General features: G+C 52.5%; 1 protein-coding gene and 1 long non-coding RNA gene across 6 annotated transcripts in view; one reads left to right on the top strand and one right to left on the bottom strand.

The window, feature by feature from the left end:
* LZTS3 (leucine zipper tumor suppressor family member 3) overlaps positions 1 to 16,287 on the top strand; it is a 45,454-nt gene extending 29,167 nt beyond the window's left edge. For 3 of the 5 annotated variants that reach the window (XM_015625136.3, XM_015625137.3, XM_015625138.2), the window contains exons 2-4: positions 7,745 to 8,233; positions 9,754 to 10,584; positions 11,738 to 16,287. In XM_015625136.3, coding sequence (XP_015480622.1) covers positions 7,784 to 8,233; positions 9,754 to 10,584; positions 11,738 to 12,448 — 1,992 coding nt within the window. In that variant the 5' untranslated portion in view covers positions 7,745 to 7,783 and the 3' untranslated portion in view covers positions 12,449 to 16,287. Of the gene's footprint in view, positions 1 to 6,338; positions 6,569 to 7,744; positions 8,234 to 9,753; positions 10,585 to 11,737 lie in introns of those variants that run through there. The other 2 variants (XM_033513824.1, XM_015625139.3) reach the window with 2 other exon arrangements.
* Positions 16,288 to 20,375: 4,088 nt separating this feature from the next.
* Positions 20,376 to 21,298, bottom strand: LOC117244289. The gene is made up of 2 exons (XR_004497059.1): positions 21,057 to 21,298; positions 20,376 to 20,608 (listed from the first exon to the last, which is right to left on the bottom strand). It is a non-coding gene; the product is annotated as an uncharacterized LOC117244289 (long non-coding RNA).
* Positions 21,299 to 21,407: the final 109 nt, after the last annotated feature.

The raw sequence follows: 21,407 nt of genomic DNA, 5'->3' as shown, positions 1-21,407 counted from the left end.
GACTGGCACGGCCTGCCAGATACTTGGATTTTAATTGCACTCTGCCTGCTTTTCCAGATCCAGAAAATCCCGTGGATTAAAACTGGGAACTCCCAGGGATGAGGAGCTGGGATGGAGGAGGTGGGTTTGGGACAGGTGGAGCAGCAGTAGCCACACCCAGACTGATTTACTGATTATTTTACTGTCAGTGAGGGGTTTCCAGGAAGCTGTGGTGAGGTGTCCATTCCAGGAACACCCTCAGGGAGCTGAGAGGGGAGGAAGGACAAGCAGGAGGGCACAGAGCCAAGGCCATGTGCTCCACAGTGCAGATCGTGGCTGTGCTTTGCCACGATTCCCACTCCTGCCACGTCCTGGGGGATGGGGACAGGGTGGCAGAGGACTGTGTCCCTGAACCACAGCGACCAACTGAGGGAGGAAAACTGATAGCAGAGTGGGAGGATTGGCCAGGGAAGGTGGAGCAGGCTGCACTGTTCAGGCTTTGTCGGGAGAACAATGGGGCCTTTATTGGGGAAAGGAGGTGGAGAGGCTGGCAGGGACAGTTTGGTGCACGGAGGGTTCCTCGGCCGGCTGGGGGACGGGGCACTGGAGTGTGGGGTGGGACAGTTTGGTCCCCAGTGTCCCCCCAGGAAGCTGTGGGGCAGGGAACTGGGATGTGGGGTGGGACAGTTTGGTCCCCAGTGTCCCCCCAGGAAGCTGTGGGGCAGGGAACTGGGATGTGGGGTGGGACAGTTTGGTCCCCAGTGTCCCCCCAGGAAGCTGTGGGGCAGGGAACTGGGATGTGGGGTGGGACAGTTTGGTCCCCAGTGTCCCCCCAGGCAGCTGTGGGGCAGGGAACTGGGATGTGGGGTGGGACAGGATGGTACACACTGGCCAGCTGGGGGATGGGGAAATGGGACAGATTGGTAACCAATGCATCCCTTGGGCAACTGGGGAGACTGGGGAATGGGCTGGGGACAATGACACAGCTGGAGCCGAGTATCTTCTGGGGGCAGCCACAAGGGTCACAGATGAACCCTTCCTGGTGGACACACGGGATTTGGGATGGCAGTTTGGGCTGAGCTTGAAACCATCCTGTCCTTTGGTCAGAAAGTGAAATGAGGAACAGGGATTTGGGATATGGGATATGGGATTTGGGATTTGGGATAGGTTGGTAGCCAGAATGTCCCTTGACCACAGCTGGAGGAAACTGGGACACAGCAGATGGGATAAGGAACAGGCCAGTTTGGTACCAAACATCTTCTGGTGGTGGGACTTGTCCCCAGGTGCCACTGTGAACCCCACAAAGGCTGTCATGACTCTCCTTGATGTGGGTCTGGATTCCTGCCCACCCTCCCAAATCCCTTGGCATGGGGAATTGCAAGGAGTGGTCTAAGACAGAGCTGGTTCTGAGGACCCTGGGGACCCTCAGAGCTGAGAGTGAGGAGCTGGGGACATCCTGAATCAAGTGGTGCCACCCACTCGAGGCCAGAGGGGCTTTGGGGATGCAGGAATCCATCACCCTGCAGGCTGTCCCTTGGCAGCTCAACAAGAGCTCCCCCGAAGAGCCGCCTGGGTCTTTTCATCTCATCTCTTTTGTTTCAGGCTTATTATGTAAATAGCTGATGCGGCCCCCATAATGAGAAAGTAGTTTCCCAGAATACAAAGGGCTGTAATTATCTCATTAGCAGGCGGAAAGGAAGAGGAAATGTTTCTAAGCCGGCTCACTTTTATTTCCCTCAGCAGCCTGAGGAAGCGCAGCCCCCAAAACCAGGACCTGCCTGTCCCTAATCCTGCCACCCCCTCCTGATGCTGCCACGTTTTCAGGAGAGGAAAGCAAAGCATGATCCTCCTGTCTCAGAAATGGGTTTGTACTGGGAGGGCTGAGGGCTTTGAACTGGGCCCAGTTATCCAGAGGATGCTGCAGGGCCCCGTGCTGACCCCTCAGTGCTCTCAGGAGCTGGGACAGGCGTAGCTGGAAAGTGGAGAGGTCACAGAGGGACAGGATGGTCCCCACATTCCCAAATTGGATGTTCCTAGGCAGGACAACCATGCTGGGCAGTCCAAGCCCAACCTCCCTGCTCCAGCAGGGTGCCCTAGGGCACATTGCTCAGGATTGTATCCAAAAGTAAATCCAATCATAAATCCTTTGCACAGAAGGATGGAAAATGTGCAGACACACAGCAGCCTCACGGCCCAGGAGGTGTCTGAGGGTGGCTGCAAGAGTTTGCCACTACTTGACCCTCTAACCTGCCTTTCTGAGTTTGCTTTTTAGCTCTGAATGGGGAGGAAAAGATCTGCAGTGCAGGGATAAATGGGAAAAGAGAGGTCTGTGTCCTGGGGAAGGAGCAAGAGTTGTTCTTCTGACTTCATCTGGCTTTTGGTTGTGGAAAAAGCTTGTGGTTGAGAAGCTCGAGATCTGCGTGTTTTTGCAGACAGGTTCAAGTGTGTTTGTGCTGTATTCCAGTGGTGGAGGAAAACCTGGCAGCCACCAAGCCAGGATGGGGGAAAGGAGTAGGAGGAGGTGCAGAAAAGAGCCACAAGGGTTACTTGAGGGCTGGAAAAAACACCTGTGAGAGACAAGAAAAGCTCATTCTGTTCCCCTCTTCAGACTGAGCAACTTGAGAAGGGTGTAGGAGAACAGGAGGTGCTGGGGCACTGGGGCCAGGTGGGAGGGGAGCTGTGGGGTCCCTGCCTCTTGAATCAATCCCAGTGGAGGAGATCTCAGCCAGGTTTGGGTCCAGCACAGCCATAAGGAGGTGGCAAGTGATGGCCTGTGACACACAGGAGGCAGAGCAGTGGCTGAGTGGCTTTTTTGGAGGATGTGATGTAAAAGAAAAGGTGGGGGAGAGGAAGAGGGATGTGACTGGAACCTGCACCTGACACTAAGAGGACAAGAGGGAACAGCCTCTAAACAGAAGAGGTTTAGACTGGACATTGGGGAAAATTTCCTCATGGAAAACTTCTTCATGGAAAGGGTCCAGGCCTGGCAGAGCTGCCCAGGGCAGGGCTGGAGTCCCCATCCCTGCAGGGATTTAAAAGCTGTGTAGATGTGACACTTGGGGACATGGTCAGTGGTGGCCTTGGCAGTGCTGGGGGAATGGTTTGACCCCATGGTCTTAGAGGGCTTTCCCAACCTGAATAATTCTGTGATTTTACGATTCTACAAGTGCAACTGCAAGTCTGGGTTTCAGTGGTGGTTTTTCCCCAGGGTTTGTTAATGCCTCTCTGGACACAGGTGGTTTTGCTCCCTCCAGGGTCTGTGTCTTCCCTGCTAACCCATTCCTGTCCTTCCCTTCCCACTTCACCTTCCTGGACAAAGCAGGAATTATCACAGCCATTCTTTTCCTACCCTTTCCCACCATTTCTAACCCGTTCCACCACCCCAGGACACGTTGACTTTTCCTCCTCCAGCCAAACCAACCCCTTGGCAGCGCTGCAAACTGGCAGAGCCAACCTGAGCCGTAAACACAGGGCAGGTGAAGGCCCTGCCCCTACACAAACAGCAGCACAGAGCACAGATTTACCTTTACCGTGTCAGAAATTGCTCGCTCGTTAAGGCCCACGCAAACAAACCTGACTGATGAAGGTCAGGGGCACACCTGTTACCACAATTGGCAAGGGGAGGGAATTTTTTGACCTTCAGATGCCTTTTGCTGCCCGTGCTGCCAGCTCCACATGCCTGGGATGGCGTGGGTGCCAAGGCCCTGCCTTGCTCTGGGGCTTTCTGTGCCCAGCAATGACTGATTCCCTTCTCCTGTGGCACAGTGCCCGAGGTATGTCTGTCTCTTTGTTAGGAGAGTGTTAACAATTAACCTCCTCAGGCAGAAACAGAGCCAGGCCTCCATAATTTAGTCTTAGTTAACCATTCAGCTGCTTGTCTCAGAGCGATTTTTCTTCTTTTTACTGGAAGGCGTTCGCTGAATGGTCTGGGTAGAGCAAGTGTGAAGACTCGGTTGTTATTTTACGAATTACTGTATTTACAATAACATCTAGGAGTGTCCTGGAGCTGCAGGCATGGCAGGAAACCTTGGTAAGAGGTGGACATGCAGAGTTTGCCTGTCACAGCTGGGGAAAAGGACATTTCACCCCAAATTTTCTGTATCAGGCATCAAAATATTGCTGTCCCCAGGTGAGGCTGCTGCAGCTGGATGGGATGGGGAGGTGGTGCAAGGTGGAGTGTGTGGATTCCCAGTGTCCCTGCTCAGAGAAGGTCACCCAGCCATGCTTGAGGGAGACTCTTCTTTCCTTCTAAAGGAGCAGCTTGGGAAGGAAAAGCTGGGAAAGGGAAACCCCTTGGCTTCCCTCAGCCTCCCCGTGCTCATGGACAGGCTCCCGGGAATCACCCACTTGCAGTTCATGTTCCCATGGGAGGGAGGCAGTTTTCATGGAACCATGGGATGGTTTGGGTGGGAAGGGACCTTAAAGCTCACCCAGTTCCATCCCCTGCCATGGTCAGGGACACTTCCACCATCCCAGGCTGCTCCAAGCCCCATCCAGCCTGGCCTTGGACATTTCCAGGGATCCAGGGGCAGCCACAGCTTCTCTGGGTACCCTGTGCCAGGGCCTGCCCACCCTCAGTCAAGAATTTCCTCCCAATATCCCATCTAATCCCACCCTGTCAGTTTGAAGCCATTCCCTCTCGTCCTCTTGCCCCAGAGGTGGCGAGATTTAAGCAGAAGAAATATCTTGGGGAAGTTTTTAGTCCCACACTCCCCCAAACCTGGAAGGAGAAAAAAACCCTCTCCTGCTCTGTGCCAGAGCATGGCAACGTTATTCCTGTGCTCCAGATTTGATTTCACAGCTCAGCTGAGGAGCAACCAGTGTGAAACCTGATGGGGAACTGGAGCTGGCCAGAAGATACAAACCCAAGGGTTGTTGCTCTCGGAAAAAAATGTCCCATTTTGGCAAACAAAGCTGTACTGTCAGGGAATCTCTTGGCACTTCTGGAATCTCCTTAATAACACATTTGTAACACTTGTCTGTATGCTCTGTTTATCACATCCCGGGTTTGCAGTAAACATAAGCTAAGAACAAGAGATTTTATTCAGAATATTTTCTTGTGTGTTTCCCAGATAAAAGAAAATGCTTGTTGTTGTGCTGGCCTTTTTTTTTTTCTTTTTTGGAAGGATCAAACTTTCCAGTGGCCTCATCCTGCCCTCAGAGAGTCAATGTAAATGTGCAAATGTCACTGTGAAATTTACCCAGTGAGGGAAAAGTAACCTGGATTTCTTCCTTGCTGGCTGGGGAGCACTGCAAGGAGACAATGCCACTTCCTTGTCTGGAGCTGAGACCTTCCAGCACATCCCTCCCGTGATGCCTGGTGTCCCATAAAAATAAGTCACAGCCTATAAAGGTTCCCAAAGTCACTGAAAAGCAGGTTATTCCTAAATTAGGAGGACAAAAACTCTTCCCTTGACTCATAAAATCCAAAGGCGCCGTTGGCTGAGTGCAGCTTCAGGTGGGTGTTCTCCATCCTTCCTCATCACTCCACAGCCCAGCCAAGTCTCCAGGTGCACCTGGATTAACCCCTGGGCACTGTCAGTGGTGATGCTCCTTGGGAAGTGTCCTCAGGGTGTGCTGGGGTCAGGAGTGCTGCTCACAGCACGTGTCCAAATGTCACATCCTGGATACGTGAGCAGACGCTGCCACTTTGTGCTGCTGGCAGAGGTTTTGTCACCTATGACCAATAAACACTCGTGTTTTGGCTGTAGTGGATTGTCTCACGTGCTCATGTGATCCCCCTTTACTGCCTGCTCCTTAGATTTTCACCAGGGAATGGCATGAGGTCACCTGCAGGGGACAGAGGTGCAAACTGCAGGCTGTCCTCAGCAGGGAGCACAGAGTGTTCACTTAATGCTCGTTGGTCATAAAATCTGGGGTTGGGTTGGCTTGGAAGGGAACCTTAAATCCCATCCCAACAGCTCTGTGCCCTTTCCTTCTGGCCCAGCAGTTGGCACATCTGCCACTCATGCTGTACTTTGGACAGGGCAGGATGCTGGGGAAGGGGGAGGAGAAGCCTCCAGAAGTGCAGTTTAATAAAAGCAAAGTTGAGCAGCACAGACCCCGCTTTAACCTTTTTAATTCTTTTTCCATTCCATTATTAGTGCAAATAGCAAGGCCCTGGGAGACACCACACGGGAGCTGAGCTCCAGACCTCAGCTTGCTCTCCAGGGAAATAAACCCAGTTCTGCTTTACTCAGGGAGGGCTGAATGAACATCCCTACCTCAAGGAGAGGGAAAACCCCACTGAAATGGGGATTTTCTCCATCTCCCTTTCCTGTTGGTCCTGCTTGACCTCTGCCATCCCTGAACCTTTCTCTAAAGGGCATCACTATTTTTATCCCATCCACAGGGAAACCTGCACCTTCTGCTGCCCTTAAGTCCTGCTTTACTCCCCACGCTGCCAGGATGGTTCATCCTGGAAAACCTGGAATTGAGGGTGCCTGAGACAAAAGAAAAGCATCCACTGTGAGTCAATGAACTCAATGGTCAGCTGAGTGGCCACAGCTGTCCATGAGCCACTGACCCTGCTCCTCCAGGTTTGGTTTAGTCACTCAAAATCTGCAATGCACCCTCTCCCTTCCTTCAGGTAATGAGATCTTTGGCTTGTACAGGTTCAAATTCTCCATTATGCAATGAGGCAGCAAAAAATAAGTTGTTTTGGGTCTTTTATTTTCTTAAATAGGATTTTACACCTCTGTGTAAAAGCTGATGAAGAACACCTAGGCATGTGAGAATTAAGTCCCAAGGGTAATTGGTTCCAGGACAACCCTGGTGAAAGATAACTTTTGAAACCATTATTTGAATGTTATCCATGTCCCATGTTTTGGCCAGCCCAAGGCACAACCTAAGTAAGAATCAAATGGAGAAAGGGAATAAAGGTTTAAAAGAAAATTTAGGATGACACCTGCACAACAGCATCTTTTTAAAAGCTCAAGTTCAGGAAACAATCCCAAAAAAAAAAGAGATGGAAATTGTGTTGCTTAAATCCTGTGGTGTCATCCCTAAGGGATGTGCTGGAGGGAGCAATTGTAAGAACCAGGACCAGGGATGGAGACCTTCCATCACCACAGGAACACGAGCTTGTTCAAACCTGGGAGAAGTGACAGAAATAATTCAGGCTTGGGCACAGCAAATGGTTTTGTCTCACCGATACCGTAGAGCTGTGTTGCAGTCTGCAACCTCAGGACCTCATCCAGGGAAGCCACAGGATTCTGGAGACCAGCATGGAACACCAACAAGACAGGCTCCTGTTCATGAAACCATTTATTCAGCACGGGAACAAACTCAGATCCAGAACAGAGAGCCCTGAACAAAGGCACAGCAGGGGTTTTTGAGGGACAGAACTCTTGAGGGTCTCCACCCTTGAGGGTGGAGTTCAGGGTCAGGGACCACTGGAAACACAACAAGGGAGAAACCCCCAGGGACTCAACCCCAATCAGAACCCCTGGGCCGTCCTTCACAAGGGGTTTGGGGTGGGACAATGCTTATCTGAAGGTGACTCTTTGTCTCCCCTGAGGCACATCACAACAGAGCTGTGCCTACTAAAATCCGTGCAACTCGCTCCCCTGGGAAGCACAACCCTTGGACTGAGAAGATTTTTGATAACTGTGGGTGGGATTTGGGGAATGCTGCTCCTCCAAGGGACCCGGGGCTCCCACAGCAGAGGAGAACCCCATCACCAGGACACAATTTTGATCTGCAAAGGGCACGGCGGACAAAAGGCATCTCTTTAACATTAATCTCTTTTCCCTCCTTGTCCCAGTGCCACTGAGCTGTGCCTCCACCTCACCCCTACGCTGCCATGGCCACGCTAGAGACGCTGCCCGTCCTCAGTGACCCGGCCTACCCCAGCCCGGAGAACTTCCACGGCTTCGTCCCCCGCTACTCCCAGACCATCCCCAAGAGCGCCATGGGGAGCGTGGGCAGCGGAGTGGCCAACGACCAGGAGTTCGCCATGAAGAGCGTGGGCACCCGCACGCAGAGCAGCGGCCGGCAGAGCGAGGGGCCCCGCAACGGCTACTCCGCGCGGGACATCTCCAACCGCTACTCCGGCGAGGAGAAGACCTACAAGTCGGAGAAAGTCTCCAACTCCCTCTACATCAACGGCGACCTGCGCAAGAGTGAGAAGGTGAAGATGGACATCTGCGGCAACGTGACCACCAACAACGAGAAGAACTTGCCGCCGCCTCCCCAGTACCGAGAGCCCAGTAACCCACCAAAGATTTTGCCGATCTCCGGCAAACTAGACCAGGTGAGAACCTCCTGGAGCAGCTGGGTGGCCGTGGCACTTCTCTCTGGAAGCACAGACTGGGAGGCCTTGGGCTACGGTGCAGTCTTGATGGTCTCATTTTTATTCCGTACATTTTTATGTAGAGATGATATAATTCTTATGACTTTCAGGGCAGTAGTTAGTTCTTGAGGAACCCAAGAGCACGACCACAAGTCTTCCACATACAGCTCATTTAAGGCTGTATTTAAGTCACTGGTGATTCCAGCTTCTCTGAGATCCCTGAAGGATGGGGAGGGAGCTGGAGTTGGCTTCTGTTTCAGCAGGCCCAGCATCTGAGCCCCACTCTTGTTCTGTGTGCTTTGTGCCTTTCACAGGCAGTTTCCAACCACCCACTGCCACCTAAAGCTGCTGCTTGAAAGTAGCCACGAACATCTGTTCACAATCCCAGTGCCCCTTGTGAGGGAAAAGGCTTGGGAACTACCCCTGTAAACATTTTCTATCAGCCCAGCCCAGTCCTCACCGTTCACACTGGCTTCAGGGAGCAAAATCTCACAGGCCTGGAGGAACACAGCCCCAGAGGCAGCAGTGTTTTATGTAGCCTGCTGCTCTGCTCCAGTGACTTCCATAATTTGTGTCCAGAGTTATTTCTGCTGCATTTGGTGGCCTTTTCTCCTGGGTTGTTAATCCAACAGCCCCTGCAGTCCATCTCAGCCTCACACTTGGTCTCCAACCTCCAACCTGTTCAGCAGGGCTTATTCTGTTTCTCCTAAAAGGCATTTTCAAAATACCTTTGTTCCTCCAGTATAATTTTCACCTAAAATCCAACCTGCAGTAGGGGAGACTCAATCCCATTTTGAGGAAAGTTTTGTTTCTAATGGTGTGCATTGATGGGGTGAGGAATATGCAAGGCCTTAAAATCCTTTCTAAATCCTTTACAGCTGTGATCCATTGTCCCCCAGCATTGTTTATGCCACAGAAAACACAAATTTCAAATGAGCAGCAGCTCCAGCATGTTCCCTGCCTGGTGTCACTGCTGTCACAGCTCCTACCTGCTCCTGAGGACAAGCAGGACACGAGGTCTCACAGGTCACTGCTGGCAGGAGGGAGATGTGATGCTCCTGAGGCAAAAGGGCTGCTAATCTAAGGGTTCAATTCAGCTTTAAAAGGGCAATGCAACCTCAAGGCTAGAAATATAATCAGCAAAAATGAGAGTTATTTTGATCAAGTCTGGTATGCAAGGGGCAGCCCTCCTTGTGAAAAGCACTAAGAGAACCCAAGGAGTATTCTAGGGAAAAATCACGCGGGTTTGGGGTGAGTCAAGATGGTTTCCTTTCAGCTGGGGGAAGGGAAGGTGAAGTGTTGCCCTTTGAGTGACCACAGGTCCCTGATGTACAACCCCAAAGGGTCCAGGGTGTAACAGGGTGGGATAAGGAGCCAGCCCAAGCTGCATCAGCCCCACCCTGTGCCGATGTGTCTCTTTTTGTGTGTTGTCACCGAGCCTCCTGCTGTGTTTGATGCGTGGTCCTTTTTCCTTTTTGCAGAGCAATGAGCCCTTAGTTAGACCCTCAGCCTTTAAACCAGTAGTTCCTAAAAACTTCCATTCCATGCAGAACCTCTGCCCGCCGCAGAGCAACGGGATGGCAGAGAACAGAAAGAGCTTGAACCATGCCAACAGCAATAGCCCATCCGCACCCAAGGGTGGACTCGACAAGAGCAGCCTTAACAGGACTACAAACCAAGGCGGGGGGCTCTCGGATTCGGGCCGTAACTCGCTAACGAGCCTGCCCACCTACGGGACGGGCTACAGCCAGCACGTGGGCCCCATGAGCGCCTCCACGAGCCACATCAACCGCATCGGGACCACCTACGTGGAGAAGAACATCGTGGGATACAACGGGATATCTACCTCAGACAGCGGGCGGTCCTCGAGCAAGAGCACCTCGTCCTTCAACAGACTGAACCATCTCAACGAAACGATGCCTTTCCACTCGCCCTCCACCGACGACATCATCCAGGACCTGGAGGACCGGCTGTGGGAGAAGGAGCAGGAGGTGCTCCAGATGAGGAGGAACCTGGACAAGAGCGAGGCAGCCATCTTCCAGGTGTTTGAGGAGAAGCAGAAGATCTGGGAGAGGGAGATGGAGGACCTGAGGCAGAACTATGCCAACAAGTTGCAGCAGGTCTCCAAAAAGGCGCAGCGGGCTCAGCAAGCTCTGCAGCTCCAAATCTTCAAGCTCCAGCAGGAGAAAAAAAAACTCCAGGATGACATGGGACAACTCCTCCAGCAACGAGAGGAGCTGGAGAAGAAATTTGTGGCTTTCAAGAAGGAGCAGGCTGAGTTTCTCCCGAAGATTGAAGAGACCAAGTGGGAGGTAAGAGCGTTGTAACAGGCCGTGAATGAGGTTTCTATTGCGGGATTTGGCGACCCAAAGAATCTCCCACATGCCCCAAGTGGAGCCCCCAGATAACAGCCGTGGGTTGGGGACCTCCAGGTAAGAGGTGACACTTGTCACCTCACTTGTCTGAGTCCCAGGCCTGTTGATTTCAATTAGGCTAAAATAAGCACAACTTTCTGTGCACACCCTCCTGTGCTGGTTAATAATTTGACTTCGCAGTCTGGTCACTCCAAGTCGTGACATTCAAATCGAGTTTCAGGGAACACAGGTTTTTCCACACAGGTACTTGTGCCTGCCAAAAATGGGCTTAAGTCTATTTTAATTAAATTCTTTTACCATTTGCTTTTGGGCAAACCTTGAAACTGCTTTTCAAATATTTGAGTTCTTTTTAAATTGAAGATATAAAAGCAACTGAACTAAGAATGACATCGATAGCCATGTCTACCTCATGCTTTCATTGTAACACACATTTTTCAGTCGTTAATAAGTTTATCTCTTAAAAGGCTGAAAGGAAAATTCCTGATTCTTGTTCTCCCCTTGAGTCCTACATAATGTGTTCCTACCGTTTCTATTTTTAGAAACATTTTATCAAGGTCTGTTTGTATAGCCAGTGCTAACACACCTTTTTTTCCAGCTTGATCATGTGAAGAATTTTAATCCTTCCATGAACAGCCTAGAAACTTTAAATTTATTAAGAGTGCAGAGGCAAAACATAGTTCTAGAATCAAGAAGACCTTATTCTGCTAATCCTGATGGAAAGTCAACAAAGCTGGGATTAATTAGGCTCTGAAATGTGAAATGTGAAATGTGCCATTTACAGACGTTCAGCAGAAGATTTGGGAATGATCCCCATGGGTTTTTGGGTGGGAGATTAAGATGAAGGCAGGATTGAAGCATTGCTGGTGGGGACTGCAGCGCTGGCCTTGGCTGTCCGGGAAACTCCAGCTGGGAACAGCATCAGGTCCCCGAGAGCCAGGAAGAAACACTGAGGTGGGGACAACCTCTAGGTCTGTGGCATGGTCTGGGTCCTGGTGAAGGCTGGGTCCTTGAGCAGGGTCATTTCACAGGGGACGAGCAGCTCCTTGCTGCCATCCACCATCCACCAGCCTCACGAGTGCTCTCCCCACAGGTGTGCCAGAAGGCAGGTGAGATCTCCCTGCTCAAGCAGCAGCTGAAGGACTCCCAAGCCGACGTCTCCCAGAAGCTCAATGAGATCGTGGGACTGCGGTCGCAGCTCAAGGAAGGCAAGAACTTCCTACGGGAGAAAGAGGAGCAGATCCTCACCCTGAAGGACTCCTACAGCTCCAAGAGCGTCAACCTGGAGATCTGCGAGGGCGAGCTGCAGAGGAAGATGAGCGAGGTCCAGGTGCTGAGGGAAAAACTGAACCACTGTGAGCTGGAGGTCTCCGGCCTGAAGCGGACACTTGCCAGCATGGGACCTGCGGGGCCTTTTGGTGGGGACCTCGGGGAGAAGCTGCGGGACCCGCTGGCCTGCGAGAGCGACGAGGCCAAGATGCAGAGGCAGAGCGAGGACAGCGTGAACACCCTGAGGAGGGAGGTGGAGCGGCTCCAGACGGAGCTGAAGCTGGAGCGGCAGCAGCGGGAGCAGCAGGTGATGGACTTCGAGGAGGAGCGGCGCACGTGGCAGGAGGAGAAGGAGAAAGTCATCAAGTACCAGAAGCAGCTGCAGCTGAACTATGTGGAGATGTACCAGAAGAACCAGCTCCTGGAGCACAAGGTGAACGAGATGAACACAAAGGCCACCAGCCCCCCACACACCGAGGAGAAGAAGACATGGACTCCCTCCAGACTCGAGCGAATAGAGTCCACTGAGATCTGAGGAGGGACCGAGGCGACACGATGGAATTTTTTATTGCTGTGCATGTACTACCTACTCAAGCCAGTGATCTTCCGAAGGATAATGCGCTCCCGTCGGAGCGGTGCGAGCGTGCTCCCACCAGGCTCCATCACCCTTACTCTCCACTTCTGTGCTCTGTAGGTAAAATAAGTGTGGATGTGCGTTGGTTTTCTATCGATAATGCGACATCTCGTCTGGGTTTTTTCCTAGTACAGCTGGTGAGGGTCAATTGGCTCTTTTATAATCTGCCCTGACTGTTACTTTGCTAGAGGTTGCCACACCCTCTCCTACAATTCACCCTTCTTCGGTTGGTTGTTTTGGAGGGTTATATTTGGTTTCTTTGGTTTTCCAAGCATTTAAGTGCAGCAAAACAGTTCAAAGTGGCAGGTTGGTTGTTTTTTGGGTTATTTTTTTTTTTCCAGGACATTTTTAGCCACATTGGCTAATGGAGCAAAGCTCTTGGGATCATGAGCAAACTCAAGTATTCTTCATCAAGTATCCTGTCTAGACGGTGGTCTTAGTGAAGTCAGTGCGAGCTTGGCCACTGATTTCAGTGAAACCAGACATATCTCTACCAGACGACTCCCTCTTGCCCTGGTTGCAAGAGGTTAGGACATCCTTGAGGAGCAGGATGAGCCTGTCCTGGTAACAGAAGCCAACAAGGAACGATGTCCCAGCAGGAGCCTCTCTGGAGGCTCAGCAGAGCTTAACATATGCTGCGTTTTCACTTCCTTGTGGTTTCCTCCTGCAGTTCCACTCCTCTCCCAGGTTGTGACCAACCCTGGGAGCAGAAATACCCTCCCACCTCTGCCTTGGACCCCTTACTCTTACTCTATGCCCAAGCTGTCTACAGCAAGAAGAAAGCTTGGAAATCCGAGCTAGTTTCCTTTCCCAGCAGCCCTCTTAACTTCCCAAAGTCAATGGAATTGTGGTTTGGGGAAGCCCCCAAACCCATGGGATGTTTATGCAAACTGAAGCTTTAGCAATCTGCCCCAAAAGTGGGCAACTGTGCCACCCTGTCCCCCAAACAAGTGACACCTTGGTGCACTCTCTTGGCCCAGGGTCTGCTTAAAAACAGCACTCGAGCCTCACTCAGGAGTTGCAGGGGGGGCACAGCAGCATCACAGCTGGATTGCAACTGTCAGCCTTCAGTCCTGCCATTCCACAGCCATCCCACGGGGCATCCCACACTCCAGGCATGGAGATAATAACTCGCAGGCCTAGCTCAAGAAACTACTCAGCTACTAACTCTGAGCATGAAAGAAGTCCTAAGAGGGGAAAATGCTTAAGATCACGCAAGTGCTTATGCCCTGGCAGAATAATAAACCAAATCCTACGTGCACGGTCACTGAGGCAGCAAAACCTGGCATTCCGCTTGAAAACATGGGCAAAGTGAGCTCGGTTCTTCCTGTCATGGACAGTTTTTTTACCATGAGTCACAATAAAGAGAAGAAAAATGCTGTGGAGTTTGCACTGGCCAAAGGATCAAGAGGAGTGGGGATTTTGGCTCTCTGCCCTGGGGAGCAGCTAGAAGAGAAAAGATAGAACTAGCACTGGGATGTTTTGAAATGTCTTTTGAGGTGACTCCAGGGTGAGTTTGGCCAGATTACATTTCATGTGAGTACCAAGGAAGAACCTCGAGGCATTGAGGGGCTGAAGACCTTCCAAACAAAAGCCCTGAAGCTGCACATTTTCCATGTTCTGTCTCCCCAAAGCTCTCCTGCTCATGAGCAGGTCTGACCTTCAGTTTGAGAACAAACATTACTGTGGTGAGCTCCAGACTGAGCACAGTGGAGACTGCAGTTAGTCCCACCAGCCCAAGTCATGGGACAGTGCCACTGGCCAAGAGCTGGTGGTGGCTGCCAGAGATCTCTGGAGCCATTGGAAATGGAAAAGCGCAGCAAGACCAGGGCATTTCAAGACCCCAGCTGACAGTTCCTGTCATTTCCCACCACTTCTGTTTGGAGCTGGAGAAAGACAACTCATGGAAAACACCGGGGCAGCTCAGGCTAGTCCCCTTTCCCTGGACCAGCCATAAAAGGGGGATTAGGTGAGGTCTAACTCCTGATGGGTGTGGGGAAGAGTCCTACTGCAAATCCTGAAGATGCTCCAGCAGTCTTGGATGTCAGCCCGTGCACCCCAGCAAGGAAGGAGAGCAGCTGCCTGCCAGTGCCACACAGCTGCAGCCTTTGCCATGCCCAGGGACACATCCACATGCACCTGGCCAGGCAAATCCTAGAGCTTCCTCCATGTCATAGTCCAGGCCTTCCAGACAGAGTCCAACATCCCACAGTGTCAGGGTTGGAGATCTGATGTCTTGCACCATCTCAGCTTTCTTTTCACATCAGACAAGCCAACGTTGTCCTCCCTCCTGAAGCAGGTGCTTGGTGTCTGTTCTTGCAAAGATTGTTCACCTTGGAGGAGGAAAGGCCCACTCCCTCTGCCTTCTTCACTGCATCACACTGATCCAGAGTTCCAATCCATCTGAGATCTGAGAGACCTTGACTGTGGACATTCCCTGGATGACAGAGCCTTGCAGACACCCATTAAGACACTGCTGCTGCTGGTTTTCCCACTCTCGGGATTCTCCACCCAGGATCCCCCCAGCATCCGGCTGTCCTGCAGAAACCACTCCACCTGTGCTATGGTGACAGAAAAAACAGATGGTTTTGGGAGCCAAACTGCCACAAAGGATTCCTGTGCTTCAGGATTCCTCCCCACAACTGGATGTGCTGCTCCCCATCAAGTCCTCTCCCCTGTGCCAGTCCTTTGCTCAGCAGAGATGGAGCAAAATGATGGTAAGACACCTGGATTCCTGCTGTTTGTGCCCAGGTGGAGCTCACCTGGCTCCTTCCAGATCTTTACACTTTCACAAGTCGATGAAATCTCTCACCAAAAACTTTGTTGAGGCTCTGGGGTCAGCCCTGGGTTAGGACAGCCAAGGGGTGCCAGGCTGGAGTTTGGGTGACATATCCTGGGAATGGCCAAGGAGGCTGGCAGTGTGTCTCTTGGAGGCTCAGGCAGGGCTGATGAATTGTTCCTGTCCCATGGAACTCCACCCAGAGTTTGGGCTGGACCATCCCCCAGCTGTCTCCTCCACCTTGGAGCTAGGGGAATTCAGCGCAATGTCCTGGCTCTTGTGTCATTCTCCAAGTCCTGCCCCCAAAATCCTCTCTAACTTGCCACTGGCCACCACCACAAGCTGTGGCCATGAGGGTCTCAGCTCAGTTGCCCACACATGGGGTCCACAAGCATTAGAGATGCCCTAGGATCACGCAGCTGGAAAATATGATCCAAGATTTTTGGGAGAGCCAGGCCAGTGGTGGCAGTCCTGGAGCAGCTCTGGTGTCACAGGACCCCCATGTCCAGAGGCCTGTCATGCTCCAGGCACATCCACACGGCAAACAGAGGACACTGATCAGCTCCAGTGGCTTCCATCCATGAGGATGTGGGCTAAGCAGGCTGCGCTGGTGCCAGGGAAGGTCCTACTCTGCTGTGAGCGGGGCTGCTTTGCTCCACCACCATCCCAAAGCTGGCTGCTTTGGCTGTCCCAGCAACCCAGCTGGGCTGATTCCAGCACTCCCCTCTCACCACAACCAGGGCACCTTGTTGTACCTCACACAGCTCCACTTAGCTCCTGCCGCTGTCTGCTGGCAGCTGGTGGCCCAAATCCTGCTGTCACTGGTGGTGGTCACTCACCTCCAGGTTTCCACGCTCCAGAATTGAAATTGTTGCTCTTACGCTGTTGTACAGAGAGAAGTGTACTTGGATGTAAATAAGAGCCCAGCTCTGTCTGTTGATGATTAAATGGAGACAAGAAGGCTCTGTGGCTTCTCTGTTGGCAAGTGGGGCCGAGCTCTGCACAGGGGGTGCTCAGCACCCCGACCTGTGCCTGGCTGTAGTGGGAATCTGGGCTTCAGCACCTTCCAGGAAAGCAATTTGCTTCGGATTAGCTCAGCCTGGTGTCACTCTGTCCTGCTTTGATACTTGCTGTCACCCTGAGCCAGGTTTGCAGTGGCCCCTGGTTAAGGGTGAAGTCCCCTCTGCCTGTCTGGTGTCACAGCCATGCAGGTTCCATGCAGCCAGTGGTTCCCAGAGGTGTCCCCCTGAGCTCTGCCCATGGAAAGGACCATCCTGCTCCCCTCCTGCCCTTTGCAGTGGCACTTTATAGCTCGCACAAGGCGGCGAGCTCACGAACAACACAACCAAAGATCTCTGGAGAGCGTTGGGCTGCACACTTGGAGCTGTGTCCCGGCTTTCCTGCAGAGAGATGAGGCTGGTGTGGGCTGGAAAAGAGGAGTAAGAGCTGGCAGGGGACACAGTTTCCCTGTGTCCCGCCTGGGAATGTTTGCAGGACCATAAGGGCCTTTCCTGTGTGAGGTAGGACAGGATAGAAAGGAGTTCCTGGGTGAGGTGATTGTCCCCAGTTGGTGACACCAGTATCCTCCACAGCCATACCAATTAGCTCCACACATTTCCCGTGGAAAACATGGACCAGGGGCTGTCCCTAGGAGCTGGGATGGATGCCATTCCCTTTCTTCTTGAGGAGAAGATGCACGCCAAGCCATGCATCCTCTTGTCTTCAGGTAGCTAAATGCCTCTCCTCTTCAGAGCAATAGGTCTCTCTGGGTTAGCAGCAGACACCACTAGAGGGTCCAGTCAATTGTTCAGGAAAATCAGCATCCTGAGAGCTGGTGGTCCTGCTGGCTGCCCCCTTGCTGTCCTCTCCACAGCTCACCCCAGGGCATCCTCAGCACCTTCCTTACCAAGGAATCAAATTCCAAGGTGAAGGCAGTGCGTTCTTCACTTCTCCTGCTCGGGGTGCTGAAGGCATCTCTGCCCACCTTTGCTCCATGAAGGCTCCTGGACCTGGCAGGAGGCCAGTGGGAGACCTGTGCTCCTGCAGGTGAGTGTTCAGGTGGGTCTGGGCTTGGGCAGATGCCTCTCACTGTGCCTCTGCTCCCCAGCCATTCTCAGCCTTCTCCACTCCACTCCATGGGATGGGAGAGAGCCCAACTCGTCATTAATTTAACCCAAACCTTCAGTTTAAGCCTTGAAACCCCTTTACAAGTTACTGTTCACCAAGACCCCTTGCTAAAGATCTCTTCATGTGTTGCCTGTGCCCTGCTGCTCCTCTGCTCCAGCTCTCCAGGCTCTCCTGCCCCCCTTTTAGATCATCCCCATCCCACTGGAGCAGTCAGGGCCTCTCCCAGGTACATCTGGACAAGCTGGAGCTACAGCCCCCACTGAGAATGGGTTATCCCAACCCTGCTCTCAGGAGCTTTCCAGAACACTGATCCTCTCCTCTCTGACATTCCCATGGCAGCTCCATCAGCCCTGCTTTGCCTCCAAGGACACCCTGGCTTCCTGCTGAAGGACATTCCCACGGCCTGCAGTCCTGTGGGATCATTGCACAGGGATTCACACCATCACCACCCAGCTCTGGAGCTCCCTGCTGCTTCCACCCTCTGTTAAAAACAGGGGTCTGAGGGCTCTGTGAGGTCCTCAGGGGCCTGCAGGACCCTGCAGTGTATCAAGGGGCTGGGAGATCACATCACATCTGCTGTTTGCAGATGTTGGCTTCCCAATGGAACGTTCCATGCTTGCAGTGCATCTGCCATCAGCACCAAGCTCCTGTGTTTTCAGGATAATCCTCATCCCTGGTTCTCCCAGAGACGGGGGTCATGTCAGGTCTGGAACCTGGGACCAGGCTGTGTCTCCACAGCTCTTTCACAAATCTGTTTTCTCCGGCAGGAAGTCTCTGCTTTCTGTCCCAAAGCAATAGGTTTTTCCAGGGAGATTTAAAAGGGACTCTTCCCAATTCTGACACCTGCAGGCAAGCCAACATTCCTGTGAATACCTTCATAGCTCCAGTCCTGGCCTCAACTCCTTTGGAAAGGGATGCAAGGTCCAGAATGGCTCTAAATAACCACAGTGGTCTGAGCTTGGTGGCCCCATTTATCTGGAGAGCCCAAAGCTTGCCGCATCCAGCAGGCCACCAGCCTGGACACACATGAGGTGAGACCCATCCCCTCCTGGTGCCCATCCACGGCTGAGACAGGGTCTTTGCAGTGGGTCTTCTCCATGGGGGAGCCACTGGGGTGTCTGAGCTCACCGAGCCACCTTGTGACAGCCAGTGGGGACACCGTGCTCTGCCATTCCTGAGAGCCAGGCTCGGAGGAGAAGGCCCCTTCACCCCTTTCCCGTGACCGAAAGGAGCGGAACGGGTGCGGGCAGAGCTCCGGCAGCGGCGCAGGAGCGTCCCAGCACCACCCAATGCTGCACACCCGGCTGATGTGTCTATGCAGTCCCTTCCCAGGCAGCCGTGTCCCCGCAGAGCCCAGCCCGGGGCTCCTCCAAGGTGTCTTCGTTTGCACTCTCCGGGACCCGGTAATCGCTGTGAGCCCAGAGGAGCCGCGCTGGCCTTTGCCTCGCTCCGGGCACCGCGCTGGGGAGGTTTTCCTCACCCCAAACCCACGCACGTCGCCGAGTCGTCCGTTCTGCAGCAGATCCATAGCTGTCCCCCCAAAGCCCAGCTCCCCACGGGGAGGAGGGCAGGTGGGGCGAGGCTGCTGTCCGACTTCACCAGCAATAACGGGAGCTCCGCTGGCGCCGGGCCGTGCCCCTCTGCAGGACCTCCTGCGTGAGACCCCTCGTCCCATCCCCGAGTGTAAATTCAATCCCAGCCTTGTGCTTTCTTCCCTCTCGTTTCCTGACGCCTCGGTGTCTTCTCTTTCTCTCTCTTTCTCTCCTCTGACTGTGAATTCAAACCAGAAGTGTTCTGAACTCGACTCCGTTACTGTTCTGTTTCTGCGTCGACTGTTGCTGAGACTTTGCAAAAAAATAAAAAATAAAAAAAAAAAAAATCTAAAAAAAATAAATAATCTAAAAACTAAAAAAAAATCTAAAAAAAAAATTAAAAAATTATATATATATATATATAAATATATATATACTTAAAAAAAAATAACAAAAATATTTAAAAAATAACTCCATAAAGTCGGGTGTCTCTCCTGTCCACTTGGTCACCTCCAAACGCCATTGTCTCGACTCTGCCTCTGGTTAAGTGTGTTTAAAGACAAGAGGTTGACAAAAAAAAAAAGGAAAAAATAAAAATAAAAATAGGTAAACACGCTGGGATTTTTGTACAGCCAAGGTGTATCTGTTTCAGAGGTTCTTGTCAAAACTCCACCACACTTCCCAATTCCCTGCTGGTCTGTTGTCTGTTCCCATTGGGTTCTCCAGATGTGAAGAGCTACTGCCTTTGCCATTTTCTACGGTGAATATATAAATATATCTGTACAGAGGTATGTATATATATAAATAGACATGCAGATCTATATGTATACGTATCTCCAGCTCTCCTCTCTCGACCTGACTGTGAAGGATTTTTATTGGGCAAAATAAAATGGAGAAAGGCCCCGTTTTAAAAACAAGACTGTGTGGTTTGTTTGTGTCACAGGTGGGAGAAGGGGGGAGAACCAGGGGGATTTGGGGACGGATCCAAGGGGGGAAAGCTCCACTCTGGGTGTATCAGCACGCTCCAATGCAGCTGCAGTGGTGGGATGGCAATTCCCCTTCCCTCCTGTGCCAAACTCTCAGCTTGGAAAAGCCACATCCCCCCACTGGAGCATCTCTGGTTCCCTGGTTTCCCCAGCACGAGCCCTTCACTTGGCTGAAGGAGTGCAAAACACTCAAAATGCATCAAATTTGTGCTGGATCCCAAATGTTTGGGGTGAGGATTTGGATGCAGCCCGAGGCTGAGGTCCATCCACCCTCCCTGGTAACCAGGGAGGAAACACCACATCCAAAACCTCCTGCAGGTTTTTACTCCAACGAACCCCACCCAACTCTGTCAGCGTCACTAAAAGCAACAAATAAACGTTGTTTTTCTTTAAAAACCCAGCAATTCCAGCACTTTTCCCGATGGCAGCTTTATTAGAGAGGTCTCCTGCCCTCTGGTGACAAAGTTGGTGCCTCCCAGGGCAAAGTGAGTCGGGGTTTAAACACGAATTCCCTTTAAACATGAGTTCCCTCAGGTTTAAAGCCTGAGGTGCCGTCAGCCAGCGTGGCTCTCCCTCCAAACCCCTGTGACCTCCTGAAAATGCGATTTCCTCACTTGCCAGAGGATAAAAACCTGATCTGAAGGAAAAGGTAGACAGGAAATAAACCTGGTAGAAATATCAGGAAGGGACACAAGTGCTAGGTAATGCTCAAGGCGATATTTAAATAGTTTGCCAGTGCTGAAAGCCTGCAGTGGAAAGGAGAAAGATTCCTGGGAACAGTGGAGCCGTGATTATGGGAAATACCCAAAATGTGTGCGGACACAGCCCTGGCCAACGGGCTGGGGGTGGCCCTGCGGCAGCAGGAGCTCAGGCCAGGCCTCCACAGGGCCAAAGTCACCCAAATCCCCCCGGTTCCCTTGGGACAGCGACGGGTGCCAGCTCAGACAGGAGCCCCCCACACACCCCAGCCCACACATTCCAGGGGGCTGGTGCCCCCCTGGGGACACTAAAAGGACATCCCTGGCTGTGCAGGTACCCAGCGGGTTTCTGCAGCCAGTAAAGGCGTCCTGTAACCACAGACTCACAGAGCCACGGAAAGCTTTGGTTGGAAGGGACCTCAAAGAGCATCGAGCCCATCCTCCTGCCATGGACAGCGACACTTTCCATTATCCCAGGTGGCTCCAAACCCCGTCCAACCTGTCCTGGAACACTGCCAGGGATCCAGGGGCAGCCACAGCTTCTCGGGCGGGTCCCAGAGCCCGAGGAGGGTCCCAGGACCCGACGCTCCAGGAGCAGCCCCGGGACCGCCATGGCGGTGCCCACGGCGCCCACGTGACGCGGAGATGTCACGTGATCTCGAGTCACGTGGCCGTGCCGGGGGGGCCGCGCCGCGCGCCACTGGCGCCACCCGCCGGCCGCGCGCGCTGGGAGCCGGA

Source organism: Parus major, chromosome 4, assembly GCF_001522545.3.
Source record: "Parus major isolate Abel chromosome 4, Parus_major1.1, whole genome shotgun sequence".
NCBI classification, from domain to species: Eukaryota; Metazoa; Chordata; class Aves; order Passeriformes; family Paridae; genus Parus; species Parus major.
The sequence above is the reverse complement of the archived record's forward strand: the minus strand, read 5'-3'. Positions and strand labels throughout refer to the sequence as shown.